The 21,404-nt window shown below is 39.6% G+C and overlaps 1 protein-coding gene and 1 pseudogene across 1 annotated transcript; both read left to right on the top strand.

The window, feature by feature from the left end:
* Positions 1-5,982: 5,982 nt before the first annotated feature.
* On the top strand, positions 5,983-7,438 carry LOC107677796 (uncharacterized). The gene is made up of 5 exons (XM_016472832.1): positions 5,983-6,038; positions 6,207-6,320; positions 6,507-6,614; positions 6,793-6,906; positions 7,009-7,438. The coding sequence occupies exons 1-5, from the start codon at positions 5,989-5,991 to the stop codon at positions 7,436-7,438; spliced, it is 816 nt and encodes a 271-aa protein (XP_016328318.1). The 5' UTR covers positions 5,983-5,988.
* Positions 7,439-7,468: 30 nt separating this feature from the next.
* The window catches only part of LOC107677795 (NACHT, LRR and PYD domains-containing protein 12-like), a 14,881-nt pseudogene continuing 945 nt past the window's right edge, over positions 7,469-21,404 (top strand).

Genomic DNA, 21,404 nt, shown 5'->3' with positions numbered 1-21,404 from the left:
GGGAGTAAAAAAAGGCCGATACCGATATATCGGCCGATATTCTTTGTGTATATTATAGTACAGTACCAGTCAAAAGTTTGGACACTTTCCCATTCGTGTGTCCAAACATTTGACTGGTACTATATATATAATACAGTATATACATAAACAGAATATATATACATAAACACTGTAAATATATACAATATAAATTCACGTCTCCCACACTTTAATGCCCTTTGAATGTAACTTACTGAAGTGAAAGTGTTGACTGGTGTCACTATCTCGAGAACGCGCCGGCGGATCTCCACCAAATTCGGGGGATCCCTTCAGCTCGAGGAGCCCTCTCGAACGCCACCCTCTGCGTGTCGGTAGCACCCCGGGATCGCTTGATTGGTCGGCACTGGACCGCGAATTTAACCGCCCGTAACTCCCGAACCCCGGGGGCTATTGACGCAGCGGTGGTCTCATTCGAAAGCGGGCCTCTAGACGTACACTCGATTCGTGTTCGAGAGGGTTCCTCGAGCTGAAGGGAACCCCCGAATTTGGTGCGGATTCGCCGCGCCGTTACGGAGATATGGCTGTTCAAAGTTTCAATGGTTTTCCATAGACTTGAGCTTTAAAGCGTTTCATCCAGGTCGCCAGTAGCAAACAATGGAGCGCGCTCTGCTGGACAAACTAAGTAATTACACCATTTCAAGCATTTTATCTGCGTTATACTGTATGTTCTGTAAAAAAAAAAAATTCATATCGGCGGCATATTCGCCGATACCGATATATCGGTGACAGGCTCATATCGGCCGATAATATCAGCAGAACGATATATATCGGTCGGGCTCTATTAATAACCAGTAAATTGGGAGTTTATTGAGGCAAAAGTCGTAAAAACTGAATATGTCTTCCTCATATAAAGTGTTACTGCACCAAACAATGAGCGTGATTTTGAACTAAAGTGAAAAATATATGTTGAGGGCCAAAAGCAGGATATAACCTCCAAATACATCTGCATAAACCCGCAGTGTCACCATATAATAATGCCAGATTGTTTAAAAACAAATCCTGAAACACAAAATCCAAAACCTGCCATTCTGTGGATCAGGATCTGACTCAAATGAATGTCTTTCACACAACTGCTGATTTCTGTCGTTTGTTTGTGAACTTATTTATTGCACGCACCTTACAAATGTACATTATTAAAATATATGCAGTTAAATGAGTGTTTTTCTGTTGCATTAATAATGTTTATCTTCCCATTTGTATCTCTGCTCTTTCAGTGAGTGTCTGGACATATTTTGCAGTTCCAGTGCCTCGACTGCTTCCTCTCTGATCATCTTGGTGCTTTGCTTTCTTTTGCTAGTCAGTTAATCATGACAAATCGCTATTATCACTGCTCTATGTCTGACTGTTCAGTAAAAACTACATCTCTCTTCAGTCGTCTGGTATATCATAGCTAAGTGTGTATATTCTTACATGGATCATGGGCCTATCTGTATTCATTTATGTATAATCAATGTTAATCTTAGCTTTAATCATAATAGTTATCAATATATTGCAATGTTAAGCTCTTATTGTTATCATAATGAATGATTCACACATTCTCTGTAGAGGTTAAGGTAAATAGTTACAATATTTGTGTGATCAATCACTGCCTGAACACTATTGGTAGGGTAAATCAGTTTTATAACCATGACTAAAATGTTCCAGTGTGTGAAACATGACTTTGAAACAAAATTAAATGGATTGCATTAACACTGCTGGCATCTGAATACATTGTATTTCCAGGGCTTGCATTTTTGGGTCTGAAATTTAACGTTTCTGTATTTAAGCTATTTTAAATGAATACATTTATACACAATTTCATTATTAAAAATGCACTAATCCATATTCACCTTCCAGATTTCATTTCCAAAATATTTAGTCTGTTTAAAAATATATATACATTACCTATAATATTGAACAGGTAATTTTCAGTCATTTACAGATTCAGTGGTTTAATATTCAGGAAGATGCATCTCCATCTGAACTGCAAAACATGCTTTTCTTACTCTTGTTGTCTTGTTTCCAGTCCAAAAAATACCTAAAAATTCTTAAATCAAGATGCATTCAATCTGTAGTGCAAATGTCTGTTCTGCTGTGTTAATGTTAAAATTGATTAAAAACTATTTGTGAACAACATCGAAAATGTTAGAGCAATGTAATGTAATAATAGTCACAGCAACAAATTTGTGAAAATAAGTAATTTATAATATATCAATAATTATTTAGTTAATGATATGATAATCATTTACTAATGATACGATCATTTCTTGACATACAAAAACATTTTTGGATGACTTAAAACATCACTTATTAATCATCTATAAATGTATATTATTGTTTAAATGATTAGTTAACCATTAGCAAAACATTTTTGAATTACTTATAATTGATCATTATTATAAAGTGTCACCAAAAATTTCATTATAAAGTCTTATCAAAGTCTCTACTCACTCTTGCAACCAAACGGTGTAAAAACTATGATGATATGTTTTTTGTTTTTTTTCAAACATATTTGGCAACCTTGCTGACAAAATGAAAGTGAAAGCAGATTGCTTTACATGCAGAGATTACAAGTGATTTTTTTCCCCTTCATTTAGAAAAACTGATCATCAAACTGTTTTTTTTTTTATTTGCTGATGTGGGAATTTACATGTAGGTAATACAAAACCAAGGACATTTTGAGAGCTTGTCTAGTAGCCGAACATTTTGATCAAAGCAAGTCTTCAGCTGTGGAGCACAAAAGCACTTCCTCATTAATGTAAGTATAAAATACTGACTTAATCATGAAGCACTCAAGAAACATCATTAAATATGGACAAATAGGGATTGTGGCATGTTTTACTCTAATGTTCTTTAAATACTTTAAAAAAAAAAATTATATAATTGATATAATGATCAGTGTCAATGAAAGTAGCTACTGTTGTTACCCCATGTTTTTTTTTAAGGTTGTGTTTTACACTGTAAATAAATTTAAATGTAATAAATGTATTTCAGTCATAGATATTACTCATGCATTGCCTTTTTAAATTAATCTAAGGAGAATGTCTCACCTCTATGTTCTCATTGTGCATTTCATAAAATAATGACAATAGATAAACCCATGATATTGGTCCAGACTGTAACTGTTACGGGGCTGACAAGACGTGAGACGTGCGGATCCATGTGCAAGCTTTAATTCAAGCAGAGAGGTCAGAAACACAGGCAGGGTCGAACAAGGGCAAACAGGTATAATGAGGGCAAGACAGAAGAGTAATCCAAAACGGGCGTGGTCGATAAGCGGCTAACAATATCCAGAGGGCTTGACACGAGGGGTTATCCAATAACAATGCAAAGGTCCAGGCAGGGGCAAACAGTATCCGAACAGGGCAAGACGAGAGAGGTAATCCGAAGTACACAGGCAATAATCAGAAGACGAGGAAACAGACAAGGCAAGACTAGGCTAAGGCTAACGAAAGGAAACAGGCTCCGTAGAGTAGCTATCGCTAAGAGAGTGATAAACGCATACAATACTCGGCAGAGGGAAGGGATCAGAGTGAGTGTTAAATAGTGAGTGAGTGATATGAAACAGCTGTGTGCAATCAGTGCAATCAGTGCAGTGTGCAATCAGTGCAATGAATGATGGGATATGTAGTTCGGGGTGATATGCAACAGTGTGTAGTGCGAGAGTCAATGAAAATGGAAAGGGTGACCTCTGATGGCTAGCAGACGGAAGTTCATGGACCGGATACGTAACAGTAACACTGGATTTCCCTTAGTTGATGACGCTATACAAATGTTAATTTTCTAAGGGAAATTTCGTTTGCACAAAGCAAAGCTAACAGCCATCAAACCCAGTTTTAGATTTTTTTTTGTATATATTTAAAGATGTTTTATGACTCAGTGACTCACAGTATTGGACTACATCTGTTCTATTGAAAGGACTCTAATAAAGCAGTTTTATAATTTATGCTGAACTTGATGTGTAATGTATCCCTCAGTTGTATTTATGTTCAACATATCATTAATTGCTCCAGCTCATTAAAAAGGTGTAGTGTTTATACCCATTCCACAAATCACCATACATATGCTAATAGGCACACCAGGGTATCATGTATAAAACTTTGCATAGATTTCATCCTAAAAATGTGCATACACAGAAAAGGCAGATTTTGCATTTTTAGATTTGTAAAACTGTATATGGCACACCTGTGCAATAATCATGCTGTCTAATCAGCATCTTGATATGCCACACCTGTGAGGTGGATGGATTATCTCAGCAAAGGAGAAGTGCTCACTAACACAGATTTAGACAGATTTGTGAACAATATTTGAGAGAAATAGGCCTTTTGTGTACATAGAAAAAGTCTTAGATCTTTGAGTTCAGCTCATGAAAAATGGGGGCAAAAACAAAAGTGTTGCGTTTATAATTTTGTTCAGTGTATATATATCGCTATCAATATGCGGAGTACTTAAATTGCTTTGGAAGTAGCTCGTGTTGGATGTAGGGTTGCCAAATCCGCATTTTTTGTTCCACGGAATTGGGCTGGTTTTAAACCGTTGCGGCGGGTTGATTTTCTCCCGTGGGTTAAAAGGTTTAAAATATTGCATAAATTACGTCTGACTGAAATGCTTGTATTGAAACATTTTACCTATGATAAAACTGTAGTAGATATAAGTTTTGTGAAGGATGGCCACTGTGGTAGGAAGCCTTTTAGCTGTGTTTATGATCAGTCAGCATAACGGTGACTGTAAAATATGTTGTTCAGGTATGGAAATATTTGTTTTTTCAACAACAATTGAAAATTGTTTTTGAACAATTTCAAAAACGTCCTCATCCTCTATTTTGACAGATAGAATTGATTCTTTACCATAAAGAATATCATTATGTTTAATAGAATGATTTATAACGATATTAAAGCCTTTCCACACTGAGCGCGAAAAAGTTAAACGAATATCGGATGCGATGATGCGCTGGAATAAAACAATCGATTTCTATGGATGCTTCCACATAGACCGCGAACATTCGTGCACCGAAAATGCGAATGTTTTTTTTCCAACCAGTCCGACGAATCTTTTCAGTTTCGCAAAGCGACAATACGGGCTGTCCAATAAGATTTGAGCAAGCATCACGTGACCGGAGCAGCTGCTGTTGCACAAAAAAACAATGTAAACAAACACCGAAGATGAATACCCCGGATAAGAGAAGAGAGTGCATGCTGAGTTCTTGTTATCGTTAGTATTTCAGAACAGATTTATTCTCGCATGTTCTTTATACAGAATAACATTTCTATTAATTCTCCACTGAATCACTGTGATCTATAGAGCACCGTCCATTTTCTTCCACGTGCGCGAATGTTATAGATATATAGACACAAATAGACGTATGATTATGACGATACATTTTCTGTATGTGTTTTGTATGCATGGTATTTTTTTATAGCAATAAAGGATGTTTATGACAAATATTAGCAGTGTAGAATTATGAAACATACAAAGAGTGCATGTGTCTGCTTATTAATCAAAATCAACTATAGATCACAACTGGAAGTTATTACAAGCACTCGATGATGGTTTAATGATTTTAAGCAAATACATTAATAATTACATACATTTTCAAGTGTAGCTTGATGCTAATTGTACTTCTAATTATATTTTAGGATGTAGCCTATTCTTGTAAGCATTATAGATAGTTTGTGTTTCTGGTGTAGAACCGAACTTTGTTTATCTTAATTTAGATGCTAAATCCATTTACGAGATACATATCTGAGGAAAAATGCATTGTTGGTCGGCGCCACCTAGCGTGCAGGCGTGAATTAGCAGAAGGCGAAAAATCGTTTAGTGCTCAATGTGAAAGCACCGTTTGTTGGCGATTCGCCTCGCTTTTTCGCATCGTGCTCAGTGCGGAAAGGCCTTAAGGCTGTTTAATTACTGTAGTTTTTGTGATTGTGTCTTTCATCTAGAGTCAGTGGAGATCAAACTGTTCAGATCATCATGGACGAAACTCAAACATCTGGAGATGAAGATTATTTTCCAGGATTCAGGTACTTTGAGTAACACATATGTTATGTTGTGTTGTGTTATGTTATAGAAAAAAGTTTTTATATGGAAAACAATAATACCATAAAAAAAGTTTTCTTTTTCTTTTTTATAAAAATACTTTTTGAAGTATATTAAAATGATTCTAAAGGATTAAATCTGTTTTGTTTTAGTTCAGTTGATCAGAAGAGATCAGAACCAGAGTCCAGCTGTGTGTCTATGAAAAGTGTTAGGTCTATGGATCGACCAATGAAGTTTAACAGTGGAGATACACAGCCTGATTTCAGGTAACATTTGTATCAAATTATGATTATAGCATGGCATTTTATAGTTTCATACAATATCACAGTTATAACCAGTTTATGAAATGATTATAAAGTGCTATTAAAATTGAATTTGATTATGATAAATGTATAGTTGATTTATTGAATACCGTAATTTAAAGAATTATCTTAAATCTCTTTCTGTTTTAGCTCAGTACAACAGAAGAGATCAGAGTCCAGCTGTGTGTCTGTGAAGAGTGACGCGTCTATTGATCCACCAATGAAGTTTAAGAGTGGAGATTCACAGCCTGGTCTGAGGTATAACATTTAGCATGGCATTTTATATTATTATATATTATCCGTTCATTTCACAGTTTTTGTATAAACAGTGTATGTATTGGTAAAGTGCTCTTTGAAGTGAATTTGGTAATAAATGAATAGGTAATTTGTTGCAAACCGAAATTTAAAAGATTAGCTTTATCTCTCTCTGTTTTAGTTCAGTTCAGCAGAAGAGATCAGAACCAGAGTCTAGCTGTGTGTCTATGAGGAGTGACGCGTCTATGGTTTGTCAAGAACAATTCAAGAGCGGAGATTCACGACCTGGTCTCGGGTATAACATTTCTTAAAGAGATATGATCTGTAGGTATGGTCAGAATACATAAGACATTGTGCCTTTTAACTCATGTAATAATGTGGTATTTTTATTTTACAGCTATGAAGTCCTCAACATGTTTAGATCAAATCTACTGAAGAAGTTTGGGTGTCTGTATGAGGGAACAGCGATGCAGGGAAACTCAACACTCCTGAATGAGATCTACACAGAGCTCTACATCACAGAGAGTGAGAGTGGAGAGATCAGTAATGAGCATGAGGTGAGACAGATTGAGACACAATCCAGGGTGCAGAAATTCATCCTGGACTGTGCTGAAGAGAAAGAGAATCAGGACATCCAGCTCATATTTCCACTTCCTTTCAGAGAAATCAACCTGATGAAGGACAAAACACTCAGTCTTTCAGATCTTCTTCATGTCTTCTTCCCTGAAACTAAAGAAATGGAAATATCTAGTGATGAATATAAAGTGTTGCTCATCTTTGATGGTCTGGACGAATGTCATCTTTCCTTATATTTTCAAAGAAATTAGATTCTACGGGATGCAAACAAAACAACATCAGTGGATGTGCTGCTGATGAACCTCATTGTGGGAATCTGCTTCCCTCTGCTCTCATCTGGATCACCTCCAGACCAGCAGCAGCTGATCTCGTCCCCTCTGAGTGTGTCCATCGAGTGACAGAGGTACGAGGCTTCAATGAGCCACAGAAGCAGGAATACTTCATGAAGAGGATCAGTGATCAGAGTCTGGCCAACAGGATCATCACACAACTGAAGTCATCAAGGAGCCTCTACATCATGTGCCACATCCCAGTGTTCTGCTGGATCTCAGCCGCTGTTCTAGAGAAGATGTTGAGTCCAGCAGAGAGTGGAGAGATTCCCAAGACTCTCACTCAAATGTACACACACTTCCTGATCCTTCAGACCAACATCAAACATCAGAAGGACTATGAGAAGAAGGTGACAGATGAAGACATAATCCTCAAACTGGGGAAACTGGCTTTTCAGCAGCTTGTGAAAGGCAACCTGATCTTCTATGAGGAAGACCTGAGAGAGTGTGGCATTGATGTGACAGAAGCATCAGTGTACTCAGGATTGTGCACTCAGATCTTCAGAGAGGAGTTGGGCTTGTATCAGGGGAAAGTCTTCTGCTTTGTTCATCTGAGCATTCAGGAACATCTATCAGCTCTATATGCACATCTCTCCTGTACAATCAACAACATATATGTGTTTAATCAAACCAAACAAAGGCAGTTGCATAAGATTATTAACCAGAAGAAATATAGTTTATTATCTGAGCTGCATCAGAGAGCTGTGGACGAGGCTTTACAGAGTAAGAATGGGCATCTGGATCTTTTCCTGTGTTTTCTTCTGGGTCTTTCAGTAGAGTCCAATCAGACTCTCTTACGAAAACTACTGAAAACATCAGAAGGACTATGAGAAGAAGGTGACAGATGAAGACATGATCCTCAAACTGGGGAAAGTGGCTTTTCAGCAGCTTGTGAAAGGCAACCTGATCTTCTATGAGGAAGACCTGAGAGAGTGTGGCATTGATGTGACAGAAGCATCAGTGTACTTAGGATTGTGTACTCAGGTCTTCAAAGAGGAGTTGGGCTTGTATCAGGGGAAAGTCTTCTGCTTTGTTCATCTGAGCATTCAGGAACATCTATCAGCTCTATATGCACATCTCTCCTGTACAATCAACAACATATATGTGTTTAATCAAACCAAACAAAGGCAGTTGCATAAGATTATTAACCAGAAGAAATATAGTTTATTATCTGAGCTGCATCAGAGAGCTGTGGACGAGGCTTTACAGAGTAAGAATGGGCATCTGGATCTTTTCCTGCGTTTTCTTCTGGGTCTCTCACTGGAGTCCAATCAGACTCTCTTACGAAAACTACTGACACAGACAGGAAGCTGCTCCTACAACAAAGAGGAAACAGTTCAGTGCATCAAACAGAAGATCAGGCAGAATCGCTTTCCAGAGAAATCCATCAATCTGTTCCACTGTCTGAATGAACTGGGTGATGATTCACTGATGCAGGAGATCCAACATTATCTGAGATTTGGAGAAATAAGAGAAACTAAACTCTCGTCTTCACAGTGGTCAGCTCTGGTTTATGTGTTGCTGACATCAGAGCAGAAGATGGATGTGTTTGATCTAAAACCGTTTATTGGAGCACAACATGCAGGAGATAGAGTTCTTCAGAATCTGTTACCTGTGGTTAAACAATCCAGATCAGTTTGGTGAGTAACACTGAAAACAATCACTGCACTTTCAAAACAGGATCACATTCTTACCAAAGCATCAAAATGGGTGAAATCTCACAGAATCACATTACTGGTGGTGAGAAGGAGGTGTGTGAGACAAACATACTGAGCTGAGGAGGTTTTTGTGTGTCTCAAGTCAAGTTGAGCTTTAGTGTTATTCCGCTACATGTGTGGACATACAGTGGAACGAAATGTCATGTCTCACAGGACCACGGTGCTAAATAAATAACATAAATATAAACATACAACACTAGACATAAGAACAACTTTTAGACTTACATAGCTAACTTTATGAAGTGGTAGTCTAACTATACATATACTATAAATAGTTGACTATGCATACACTGCAGTTCCCGTACCAGACAGTGATGAAGCTGGTCAGCACGCTCTCAATGGTTCCCCTGTAGAATGTGGTGAGGATGGGTGGAGGGAGACTTGCTCTTTTAAGTCGGCGCAGGAAGTGGAGCCGCTGTTGCACCTTCTTGGAGAGTGATGTAATGTTGGTGGTCCAGGTGAGGTCTTCTGTTATGTGCACCCCCAGGAATTTAGTGCTGCTGACTCTCTCCACAGTCGAGCTGTCGATGGTAGTGGGGGGGTGGTCAACAGAGTTTCTCCTGAAGTCCATCACAACCTCCTTTGTCTTACTCACTTTGAGGGACAGGTTATTTGCCTCACGCCATTCAACCAGTTGTGCCACTTCCTTTCTGTAGGGTGTTTCATCATTGTTGCTGATGAGACCTACCACAGTTGTGTCATCAGCAAACTTGATGATGTGGTTGGAGCTGAACTTGGTAGTGCAGTCGTGGGTCAGCAGCGTGAAGAGCAGCGGGCTGAGCACACAGCCTTGTGGAGCACCTGTGCTCAGTGTGGTAGTGCTGGAGGTGTTGTGGCTGACACGGACTGACTGAGGTCTTCTGGTTAGAAAGTCCAGGATCCAATTACAGAGGGAGGTATTTAGGCCCAGCAGGTTTAGTTTGTTGATGAGCTGTGGGATTATTGTGTTGAATGCTGAGCTGAAGTCGATGAACAGCATTGTAACATAAGAGTCTAAGTGGGTAAGAGCCAGGTGGAGGGTGGAGGAAATGGCATTGTCCGTGGAGCAGTTTGGACGGTATGCAAACTGGAGCGGGTCAAGTTTGTTGGGGAGATTGGATTTTATATGGTGCATGACTAACCTCTCAAAGCACTTCATCATGATTAGGGTCAGTGCTATGGGACGATAGTCATTCAGGCAGGACACAGGTGACTTCTTTGGTACTGGGGTGATGGTGATGGACTTGAGATATGTGGGGACAACTGCTTGGCTTAGTGAGATATTAAAGATGTCTGTTAAGATATCGGTCAGCTGTTCAGCACAGTTTCTCAGTACCCGGCCTGCTATGTTGTCAGGACCTGCAGCCTTGCGTGGGTTAACCCTAGATAGGGTCTTCCTTACATCGACTGGAGACAGACAGAGCGCCTGGTCATTGGGACGTGTGGGTAGTTTTTGTGCAGGTTTGTCACTCTGCATTTCAAACTCATTGAGTGCATCTGGGAGGGATGTGTCGTCATCACAGGCCTGTGGCAGGGGCTTGTAGTCTGTGATGGTCTGAATAGCATGCCACAGACTCTGTGTGTCCTTGCTGTCAGTGAAGTGATTATTGATTTTTTTGTGCATACAACCGTTTTGCTTTCTTGATGCCACAGGACAGGTTGGCTCTTGCTGTTTTGAGGACTGCTTTGTCTCCCGATCTGAATGCTTCATCTCAGGTCTTTAGCAGCCCACAAACCTCTGCTGTCATCCCTGGCTTCTGGTTGGCACGTGTGGTGATGTTCTTGGTGACTGTCACATCATCAATACACTTTTTGATGTAAGCAATCACTGTTTCAGTGTACTCTTGCAGTTCTGTGTGGTCATGGTAGGTGGCTGCCTCTTTAAACATGTTCCAGTCTGTGTCCTGGAAGCAGTCCTGTAGTGCTGAGGTAGCATCGTCTGGCCATACTGTGATTTAGCATAACAGAGATGTGGTCTGAGTACCCGAGATGGGGGCGGGGTGCAGCTTTGTACGCATTTTTTTCTGTTGTGTAAACCAAGTCCAATGTGTTGTTTTCTCTTGTTGCAAAGTTCACGTGTTGGTAGAACGTTGGCAAAACTGTCTTTAAGATTGCGTGATTAAAGTCACCGGATATTATGAAAAAGCCATCAGGGTTGTTTGTTTGTTGCTCACTGATAGTGCTGTACAGTTCGCGAAGCGCGTCTTTAGCATTTGCACAAGAGGTATATACACAGCAACGATAACAATGGCCGTGAACTCTCTCGGCAGATAGAAGGGTCGGCACTTCACAATTATAAACTCCACCAGCGACGAGCAGTGTTTTGACACTAACACAGCATTGTTGCACCATTCTTTGTTAATATACACACACAAGCCGCCTCCGCGAGTCTTACCAGACAGTGCTGGATCTCTGTCCGCTCGGTAGCAGGTTAGCCCGTGCAGCTGAATGGCGGAGTCTGGGATGTTGTTGTTTAGCCACGCTTCAGTAAAAACAAACACGCAGCACTCCCTTGTCTCAGGCTGTGTAGTCCGACAGAGTCGAATTAGGTCCAGTTTATTTTCTAGTGAGTGTACATTTGACATCAAGATTTTTGGAATAGCTGGTCTTGTGTGGGTCCTGTGCCCCAGTATAGTGATGGGGGGAAAAAAAAACAAGGTACCGTCACAAAGTTCTTTTTTGGCAAAATTAATATAAGCTATTCTGTGTCTTAAGACAATTTACGTTAGAACAAGGTCAATAAAACATCTTTATTGTATTTCTACGGGTAGAGGAGAATAGCCAAACCAAAAAGAAACAAAGAAAACACAATGTAACATTTATAAAACTGTACTCATGCAAAAAATAATCCATGCATATGTGGATCAGGTGACGCGTGCATTAATTGACGTCTAGTTTGAGTTGATCTTGTTCGGTTCATTTGGATTTTGAGACTTAATTTTCGTAGGAATGCAGTGGAATATTCTGGTCTACTTTCTCAGGTTTGGCTCCAGTATATTGCATAAATGCTAAAAACACTAATAGGCCATATGCCTAACAATAAATATTCAATAACGTGTGTCCACAAAAGCGTTTTTAGCCAGCTGAAAAACTGTCAGGCGCTCTTTTTAAAACGGCCAGCTGGTGGTGCTGGACGCTTTGGTGGCACAGACAGTGTCATCAGTTTGCCAAAAAGAACACAGAACATTTTACGCACCATTTACACGTGGTAAGGAGCAGGTGTACATGTCTTTCGTACCAACTAACATTTTGAAAATACGAACACTTTCATGAATCCTAAAATTTACGTCAGAACGGCTTTATGAATGATTTACACAAAAATTCGCTCTGCTCGTGTTTCATGAATGAGGCCCATTGAGTGCTCTCTTCTCTCTATGATTACTAGACATGCCCCTTACTGCTGATTGGCTGCAAGTGTGTTTTTCAAATATTGCTTAGTGCACCTTTAAAAGTAGCTCCAACAGGTTAAATAAATAATCTGATGTATTCAATGATTCTTGAGTTTACCTGAGCTGTATCACTACAGTCAAATGTTTTTGCAAGTCAAATGTGTTTCAGATTATAATCATTACCTGATAAACACATTAATATAGTTTGTTTTGTTCTCAACACAGGCTTTGTGGGTGCAATCTCACTGCTCAGTCCTGTGAAAGTTTGTCTTCAGCTCTTCAGTCATCAAACTGTGTCCTGAGAGAGCTGGACCTGAGTAACAATGACCTGCAGGATTCAGGAGTGAAGCTGCTCTCTGATGGACTGAAGAACTGTAAGCTGGAGATACTGAGGTAAATGGTTCTCCATTAAAAAAAATGTAGCCAACGTGACACGACCAAGAGAGTGAAGTTTTCCCTGAAAACTATTGCAAATTTGACATTGATTCTATAGAGTTCAAACGAGTAGTTAATATACATTTTAGTACAATATTGTCAATGTTGACTGTTTAGAGTAATTTTCGTTAACCGAATAGAGTAAAATCAAAATTCACAGCAGAACAGTCGCGCATCTCTGAGCAACACAGCTGTGTTCCGTTACTGAATGATTCTGCGTGTTGAATTAGTAATTTGAGTCAATGATTCAGTGGACCATTTATACAGGCACTTGCTTCATTCTTAAATGAATCAGCTGTCTGAACATTTAATGTTGTTTGTTTTGTTCTCCAAACAGGCTACAGTTCTGTAATCTCACTTCTCAGTCCTGTGAAAGTTTGTCTTCAGCTCTTCAGTCGTCAAATTGTGTCCTGAGAGAGCTGGACCTGAGTAACAATGACCTGCAGGATTCAGGAGTGAAGCTTCTGGATGGACTGAAGAGCTGTAAGCTGGAGATACTGAGGTAAATGGTTTTCCATGAAAAAAAATATATATATATCCAAATGCTACCACAGTAATTGACTGTTACATTTGTCACCAAATGTGTAATCTGCTCTCGGTGGAATGCCAGAACAAGAGACAAATGCATTTGCAGGGATGTGATTTTATTCATATTTTCATATTCATATTCAGTCCATTTTGACTGTAGTTTGAATATAAGATTGAAATTTTAAAATGGCCTGAAAAAATTGCTAAAGAAACTGCAAAATACATTTATTTCATCTCAGCCAAAGGACATTGTTGTGGGCCCCTCTAAGCCTCTGGGCCTTATGCACTCTGTCCCCCTTTTCCCCTGTTTATGACGCCCCTGCAACTGTGTGTGCATTGTGTACTTTGCATCTTAGAAAGGGTCCAAAATTACCACTTGCCAAGTGCCAAATATAAGTAAAATTGGCCTTGGCAAGTATATGTAACTAGTGTTGCTGCCAGTTAGGCTGATAACTTTTTTATGAATTCTACATAAAAAATGAATAAACAACAATGCATGGTTGTAAGTACATATTGTGTACTTTGCATCTTAGAAAGGGTCCAAAATTACCACTTGCCAAGTGCCAAATATAAGTAAAATTGGCCTTGGCAAGTATATGTAACTAGTGTTGCTTGCCAGTTAGGCTGATAACTTTTTTATGAATTCTACATAAAAAATGAATAAAAAACAATGCATGGTTGTAAGTACATGATAAGGTTTAGTTCTTGATCCAGTGTTTTCAGTGTCTTTCATAGTAAATGCTGCTCCACACAAACTCCATCTCATGCAAGTGCTGTGAGTTTGGGCCACTTATAACATGGATGTGAAAACCAACCTTCTTTTATTTGATTGGCCATCTCAATCACTTTGTTCGATTTTATTATTTTTAAAAACAAATTTTCAATTTGTATTTTTATTAATTTATTGAAAAGATACATAAATAGATTATATCAATGACCTCAACTAAAAGCCTTGTTTTCAATGGGATCACCGCGTTTTTTAAAAACGGCAGGAGCGTGATGAGGCACTGAGTGTTTTTTTCACGCTGAGTGCTGTGCGCTTGGCACTGAGGGTTGAAATATGTTTATCTTTAGGTAAAACGGAGCACTCATCACTGTCACTTTTTAGTCAGATAACCAATCACAGCAGAGGAGGGGGGGGACTAATACCACACTGACCAACTGTCACACCCTGCTTGTACTATGACTGTACAACAATGGAGATGTTAATATTGCTTGTCTCTGAATATGTATGTCTTTACCAGGTAGAATTGCCAGACTACCATAATATTGTTATGAAAAATTATGCTTAAAGATACATTTAATTCGCAATGTGTCTGTCATATTACTACAGCAGATATTCTGTATCATAGTAACCACAGCGTCTCAACTAAAAAAAAAAACGCTTTTTTTTCAGTGCCTGGTGTTTTAAATGCTTTAGTGGACACACGACCTTAAAGGGGTCATGAACTGAGAAACCAAATTTCTCTTGATCTTTTGACATAAGAGGTCATTGTACTATATAAATATCCTGTAAGCTTATATTGAAGGCAGTCTGCCAAAAAGACAGCTTTTGGAATGTTCTATTCTATGATGTAACAGTGTGGATAAGCACCGCCTCTGCAGAAAAAGATCAACGCCTGCTTCAACAACACTGCCTGTTTAGCCCCGCCCACCGATTCGCGCATGTAGTGTTTACGAGTGAGGCGAATGTCCAGGTCTACGCAGAAACCAAACGATAAAGATGGTTCTGAAGACAACAAGATGCTGTGCAGTGCCAAGTTGTGGAAAAACGGTTTGCGTTCCTTCTGATCCCAATGTTTGGAAAGAGTAAATTAACTTTAATAAACAAGATGCTGTGCAGTGCCAAGTTGTGGAAAAACAGTGTTTGCGTTCCTTCTGATCCCAATGTTTGGAAAGAGTAAATTAACTTTAATTTAAAAGAAGATCCAGACCACGTCAGTAAGAACTCGGTCCTTTGCTTACTTAATTTTTACCATGGATTCGTTTACAAACAAGGCAATTCGATGCAGGATTTGCAGAAAGATTAAAACTAAAGGACGATGCTGTGCCGACTATATTGGATCCGTCAGTAATGTCGCAACACAAGTGTGAGTAACTGTTTTTATTACGAGGTCACTATTGCTTTGTCTGTCGTTTGATATGTATTGAGTTATGCGTTTTTGACCTAAATCACATAAGAGTCCATGTTTGAGGAATGTACGCTATCAAACAACCACAACTATTAGCCAATCATAGCAGTGGGCATTTACTTCCCAGTCTATAATTCTTCACGCCTCTTCAAACAGAGCGTTCTGATGAGGGGGGTTAAAAACAGGACAGAAAACAGCTTATTACTTCTAAATTAAGTTTTTTTTATGTAGAAATCTTGATAACATTATAAGTGGACCTTAGAGAACAGTACAAAATAAAAAATACAAAGGCAGTTCATGACCCCTTTAAAATTGAATGTCTGATTGTCAAACTAATGTCATGTGGGGCTGTTTTTGTAGATTGTCTGGCTGTATGGTGACAGAGGAAGGCTGTGGTTATTTGTCAGCAGCTTTGAGTTCAAACCCCTCAAACCTGAGAGAGCTGGATCTGAGCTACAATCACCCAGGAGATTCAGGAGTCAAGCTGCTCTCTGAAAAACTGAAGGAACCAAACTGCTCACTGGAAACTCAAGTATGTTGAACAAGACAAGTTTAGGTTTTATTATTTCAACTACTTGTATATATATTTAAAAATAGTCATGTGATATAGCTCTATATCTGCATGTCTGTGATTTGGCAGCATCAAATTCGAGGACCAGAACGAACTGGTGTGTGTGTGTGTATACACACACACAGGGGGCGCAACCAAAATAACAAATGTGCTGTGCAAATAAATTCAGACCACTCATTTGCTTACCGAAATGTTTGACAGCTGTCAAACATGTTATGTCTTCTACTGATGAAATCAACACGAGGAAGTACGTTGTAACTCAGATGATGCTCTTTTTAATATCCATATGCAACAGCACAACCAACCATACACTTCTTCTCACACTTCTCCTTCCCTCTTACTTCTACCCCGCAGCGACACCTAGTGTCAACAATATAACATATTCCCCTTTTACTCAAGAACACTTTTTCCTTTAGAAATTCAAAACTGAACGCATTAATATGTAACACGACTTCCGAACTCAATTCGTATGCACAATTTAACGTGTTCAAAGGCATGTCAAATACAACAACAAACTTCAAATTCAATTATTTGTGTTTGGACCTTTAGTGCACATAGTCTTTTAACCATCTTGGAGGACACCTCACCCTCTGAGAACGGGGTGAATTACAATCACCAGGTCCAGATCTGTGTATTGCTCGTGAGGAAGCTGCGTAAGCCAATCAGCCACATCGACTCTTTTCGATCCCGCAGACGACAGCGCCAGTTGTGAAGCATGCCATTTCCTTCCATCTGAAAGAATGAAAGTATTCTTTCCCACCTGCTTCCTGATCTCTTTTGGCTGTGAAAATCTTGGGTGTCCTTTTGGTACGTGCCACGGAAGCTTAACACGCACTTTGTCCCCTTGTTTTAGAACAGTAGTACGGGCTCTGCGCTTCGTGTCAAACCACCGCTTCATCTTTGCTTGCTGTGCCGGGACTCGCCCGCGCACCACATCCGTAAGCCCTTCCGACGTTAAAGAGGACAAGACATCCAGGCGAGTGCGCATTTTCCTCCCATGCAACAATTCAAAAGGCGTCACGCCAGTAGTGGAATGTGGCGTCGCTCTATAGACGTGGAGGAATTCTGTAACAGTGGTTTTCCATGGTTGCGACTGAAGTATTGCAAACTCTTGAGCACTCTATGAAAGCATTCGATTGCCCCTTTGGCAGATGGATGGTATACTGGCGTGCGCACATGAGCGATGTCCCTCGCTCTAAGAAAGGCAGAGAATTCAGTGGTTGTAAACTGGGGTCTGTTATCCGTCACTATACATTCCGGGTTCCCATGACGACTAAACACGGAGGTGAGGAAATAAATCACTTGCTTTGCACTCACTGAAGACACAAAAGCAACTGGCCAGCCTCGCTGAATCTGTGCGTGCAGCTTGCACATCTCGGGATAGGAGGAAGAAGCAGCTGCAAACTCTTTCGGAGTCACGGCTGTCACCGCAGAGATAAGCAAAGCTACTTATTCTGGCTCAATATCTGAATCACTTCCCAGGGGTTCATAAGGTAGAGGGAGATGGGACAGACAATCGGCAGTGAAGTTATGACTGCCTTGTCGGAAGATCACTTCGTAATTGAAACACAGCAAGCGCGTGGCCCAGCGTGCAATACGCATTCCTGCGCGGTCCCCCCTTTTAGTAGTGAGTAAAGTGATTAAAGCCTGATGATCTGTACGCAATTTGAATGTTCGACCCCATAAGTATGTCCTCCATTTCTTGACCGCCCAAACGCAAGTGAGCGCCTCCTTTTCCACGGTCGAATATTTGCGTTCGGCATATCTTGCAATATAAGGTTCATCATTTTCTGGAACGCAGACGGAGCCGAGGCCAATCCGTACGTAAATCCGTACATGTGCACCATATGTAAAAACAATTACTCATCAATGATAGGCCTGCTTCGTATTCTCTACATGTGTCCATTCATTTATAATCCTAATTGTGCACTACCCTGACCTTGAAGATCCTAACTGCTGCTTTGACTACTGGACAGGATCTGGACTCTTGTTCTGCTTCCTCCACTTTTTACACTGCTGACGCTATTCAGTCTATTTCATGACTGTGAAATGATCTAAAAAACTAAATAAGTAAATTTGAAATAAAAACCGTCAGTAGATGGCAGCAAGAGCGAGCCACTATATGCTGCTCAGAGAATCTGGTGAAATTGCAAAAACAGACAATATTGTGCCTAAAATGTGTCACTTAACAATTAATTTTTGGTTTAATCAGAGATGATTGGGGCTCTCAAGTAAACCCCCTAATGTCGTTCCATCAGGGAACGAGGGTTACGTACGTAACCAAGATGTTTTTTTGCTGTGAGATGGAGTGTGTGTGTGTGTTTACTGACTGAATGTGTCTCTGTGTGTGTTTTCTAGTGTGGATCATGGTGGAGAATCCAGGATTACAGGAGGAATAAAGAAATGTATGTCTACATTTACATTACATTTGCATTTAGTCATTTGGCAGATGTTTTTATTCAAGGCGACTATAAAAAGAATGAAACGTAGATAGAATAGAAAATGAATAGAGAGTGCTAGCGTTAGAGGGTCAAGTGCAGATTATGGAAGAAAAATAATGCCATTTGGCTTTGAAACAAAAAGCACGTTGAATAGCACTAACTGAAAAAATAATGCATTGCATTAACAGTGCTTGCATTTTAATGTCTTGTATGCTTGCATTTTTAGATCCTGAAATTTAACATAGTTGTTTATTTAAACTGTGAATATTTCAATTCAAAATATTTCACACACATTTTCATAATTAAAAATTCAATCATTCATATTCACCTTCCAGAATTCACTTCGACAGGCAAATTTCGGTCCATTTTATTTCACTTTCCCAATTCGCTTCCCCAAATTCAGTGGTTAAAATTCAGCAGAAAATTCGCCATTGCACATTCGGGAGCTGCAGGAATAGCAGTAGAGCACCGATGCATGATCTCCAGCTGCTGTCAGCCTCTCACCAGCAGGTGGCGCAAGCGGCTGTTCATGAAGACCAAAGCAACAGGTGGATCAAGTCATTCATTAGCCACTTTTCCACCGAAATTACCTGGAACAATTTGAACAGAAAAAAACCCTTTCCAGGGATCTTTTATATGTAAATAATTGTGTACTGTACATATATGAAGGGAGGTATTGACAAAATCTCACCTGTAGAAAATCACTATGAGCAATACAAGATTTAGAATTTGACAGTGTGTTATTTTAAATGTTAAAAGTCATTTTAATTAAAATACACGTTTTAACTCAGTCGGTGGAATTGTCTGACGGTTCCTTGGGTGCGATAGCACTTCAATGCTTTCTCTGGTTTAAATTTGCAACAACAATACACCTAGGCGGTTTTGAACTCCTATTTTATGTCGATATAAAGTGGTTGCATATTGTTAAAACTAATCGTGGTGTTGATATCGTTGTATTGTAGGACTGTTGACTCTATAGATCAGTGGTAAGGGTAAGCAATTATAAAGAAAATGCAGTGTGTTGCGTTCTTCTGACCTCATTTGCTTGCCTGTATATAGTTCGCATAATCATCAATGAAGTGTATTCTGATATCCGAGGTCTTATATCACTGTATTAGTTCACTGAGGTGCAGTTACGCATCGTTGGGGAATCCTGGAGTGTGACGTAAGAGGGTAACCACAGTATTACAGCACATCTTCACCCAAGCCATGATGCAAGTAAAGGAAACTAAGCAACCGAAAGCAATACATGTCTTCCTCAGATGTAATGTTAGTTCTGTACTTCAGCGTTGGGTAAAATAGCATTATAAAATGATGACATGAAAGCTGTAAAATGTGCTACATGCAGGCTACGGGAAACAGTGAAGATGTTGAATTAAACATACACACAATCAGCTTTTCCACATGTTTATACTGGCCCCGATAATCAAAACTTCTACTTTAGTGCTTGCTCCATTTCTGCAGATCAGTTTTTGTGACTGAATAACTTGATCCACCTGTTGCTTTGGTCTTCATGAACAGCCGCTTGCGCCACCTGCTGGTGAGCGACTGACAGCAGCTGGAGATCATGAATCGGTGCTCTACTGCTATTCCTGCAGGTCCCGGATGTGCAATGGCAAATTTTCTGCTGAATTTTAACCACTGAATTTGTGCAAGCGAATTTGGAAAGTGAAATAAAATGGACCGAAATTTAATTGAAATATTCACAGCTTAAATAAACAACTATGTTAGATTTCAGGACCTAAAAATGCAAGCCCTGGAAATACAAGACATTAAAATGCAAGCACTGTTAATGCAATGCATTATTTTTTCAGTTAGTGCTATTCAACGTGCTTTTTTGTTTCAAAGACATTTGGCATTATTTTTCTTCCATAGCATATGGAAGAGATGTGTCTTTAGCCGTTCACTAACAGAACAGAAGCTTCTGAATTTAGGTAAAGGGCTGCAGAGCTAGTGGTTGTTTTTTAGGCAAACATCAATGCCTTGGATATTATGTGAGCAGCTATTGGTAGCCAGTGCAAATACACACTCACACACACACACACACACACACACACAACTCTGTATAGCTATCTTTGTGAGGACATACATTGACACTATGCAAACTCTAGCTCTTTACCCTAAACATACCCATCAGAACTAAGTGCCTCACCCAAACCCTTACCCTAAACCTACCCTTTACCCAATTATAACCTGACTCCTAAAACCAAGTCTTGACCCTCAAAAAAGTCTTAAAAGGGGTCTCAGAAAGTGAGGACAGGCCAAAATGTCCTCACTTTACAAGATTGTCCTCACTCCGACGATCTAAAACTCAAGCCGGCCCTCACAAAGATAGCTGTACAAGTGCACTCACACACACACACACACACAACACACACACACACACACACAACACACACAGAGCTGTAGTGATTGTTGTAGTGTTATAAATGTCTCTGTTCTTGTGTTCAGATGCCTGTTCTTTCACACTGGATCCAAACACAGCACACACTGAACTCATTCTGTCTGAGGAGAACAGAAAGGTGACACGTGTGAGAGAGTATCGGTGGAATCATCCAGATCATCCTAATCATCCTGATCATCCAGACAGATTTAATGTGTGGCAAGTGTTGTGTAGAGAGAGTGTGTGTGGACGCTGTTACTGGGAGATTGAGTGGAGTGGAGATGTGCGTATATCAGTGTCTTATAAGAGCAT

Source organism: Sinocyclocheilus anshuiensis, unplaced genomic scaffold (assembly GCF_001515605.1).
Source record: "Sinocyclocheilus anshuiensis isolate Anshui unplaced genomic scaffold, SAMN03320099.WGS_v1.1 scaffold1198, whole genome shotgun sequence".
Lineage (NCBI taxonomy): Eukaryota > Metazoa > Chordata > Actinopteri > Cypriniformes > Cyprinidae > Sinocyclocheilus > Sinocyclocheilus anshuiensis.
Note: the sequence above shows the minus strand (reverse complement) of the source record. Positions and strands in the feature narration are given on the sequence as shown.

Coding starts and splice junctions, on each gene's coding strand:
- LOC107677796 (XM_016472832.1), top strand. CDS start 5,989: ATGGACGAAACTCAAACATCTGGAGATGAAGATTATTTTCCAGGATTC. Junction 6,615..6,792: donor GATTCACAGCCTGGTCTGAG/GTATAACATTTA, acceptor TCTCTGTTTTAG/TTCAGTTCAGCAGAAGAGAT. Junction 6,907..7,008: donor GATTCACGACCTGGTCTCGG/GTATAACATTTC, acceptor TTTATTTTACAG/CTATGAAGTCCTCAACATGT.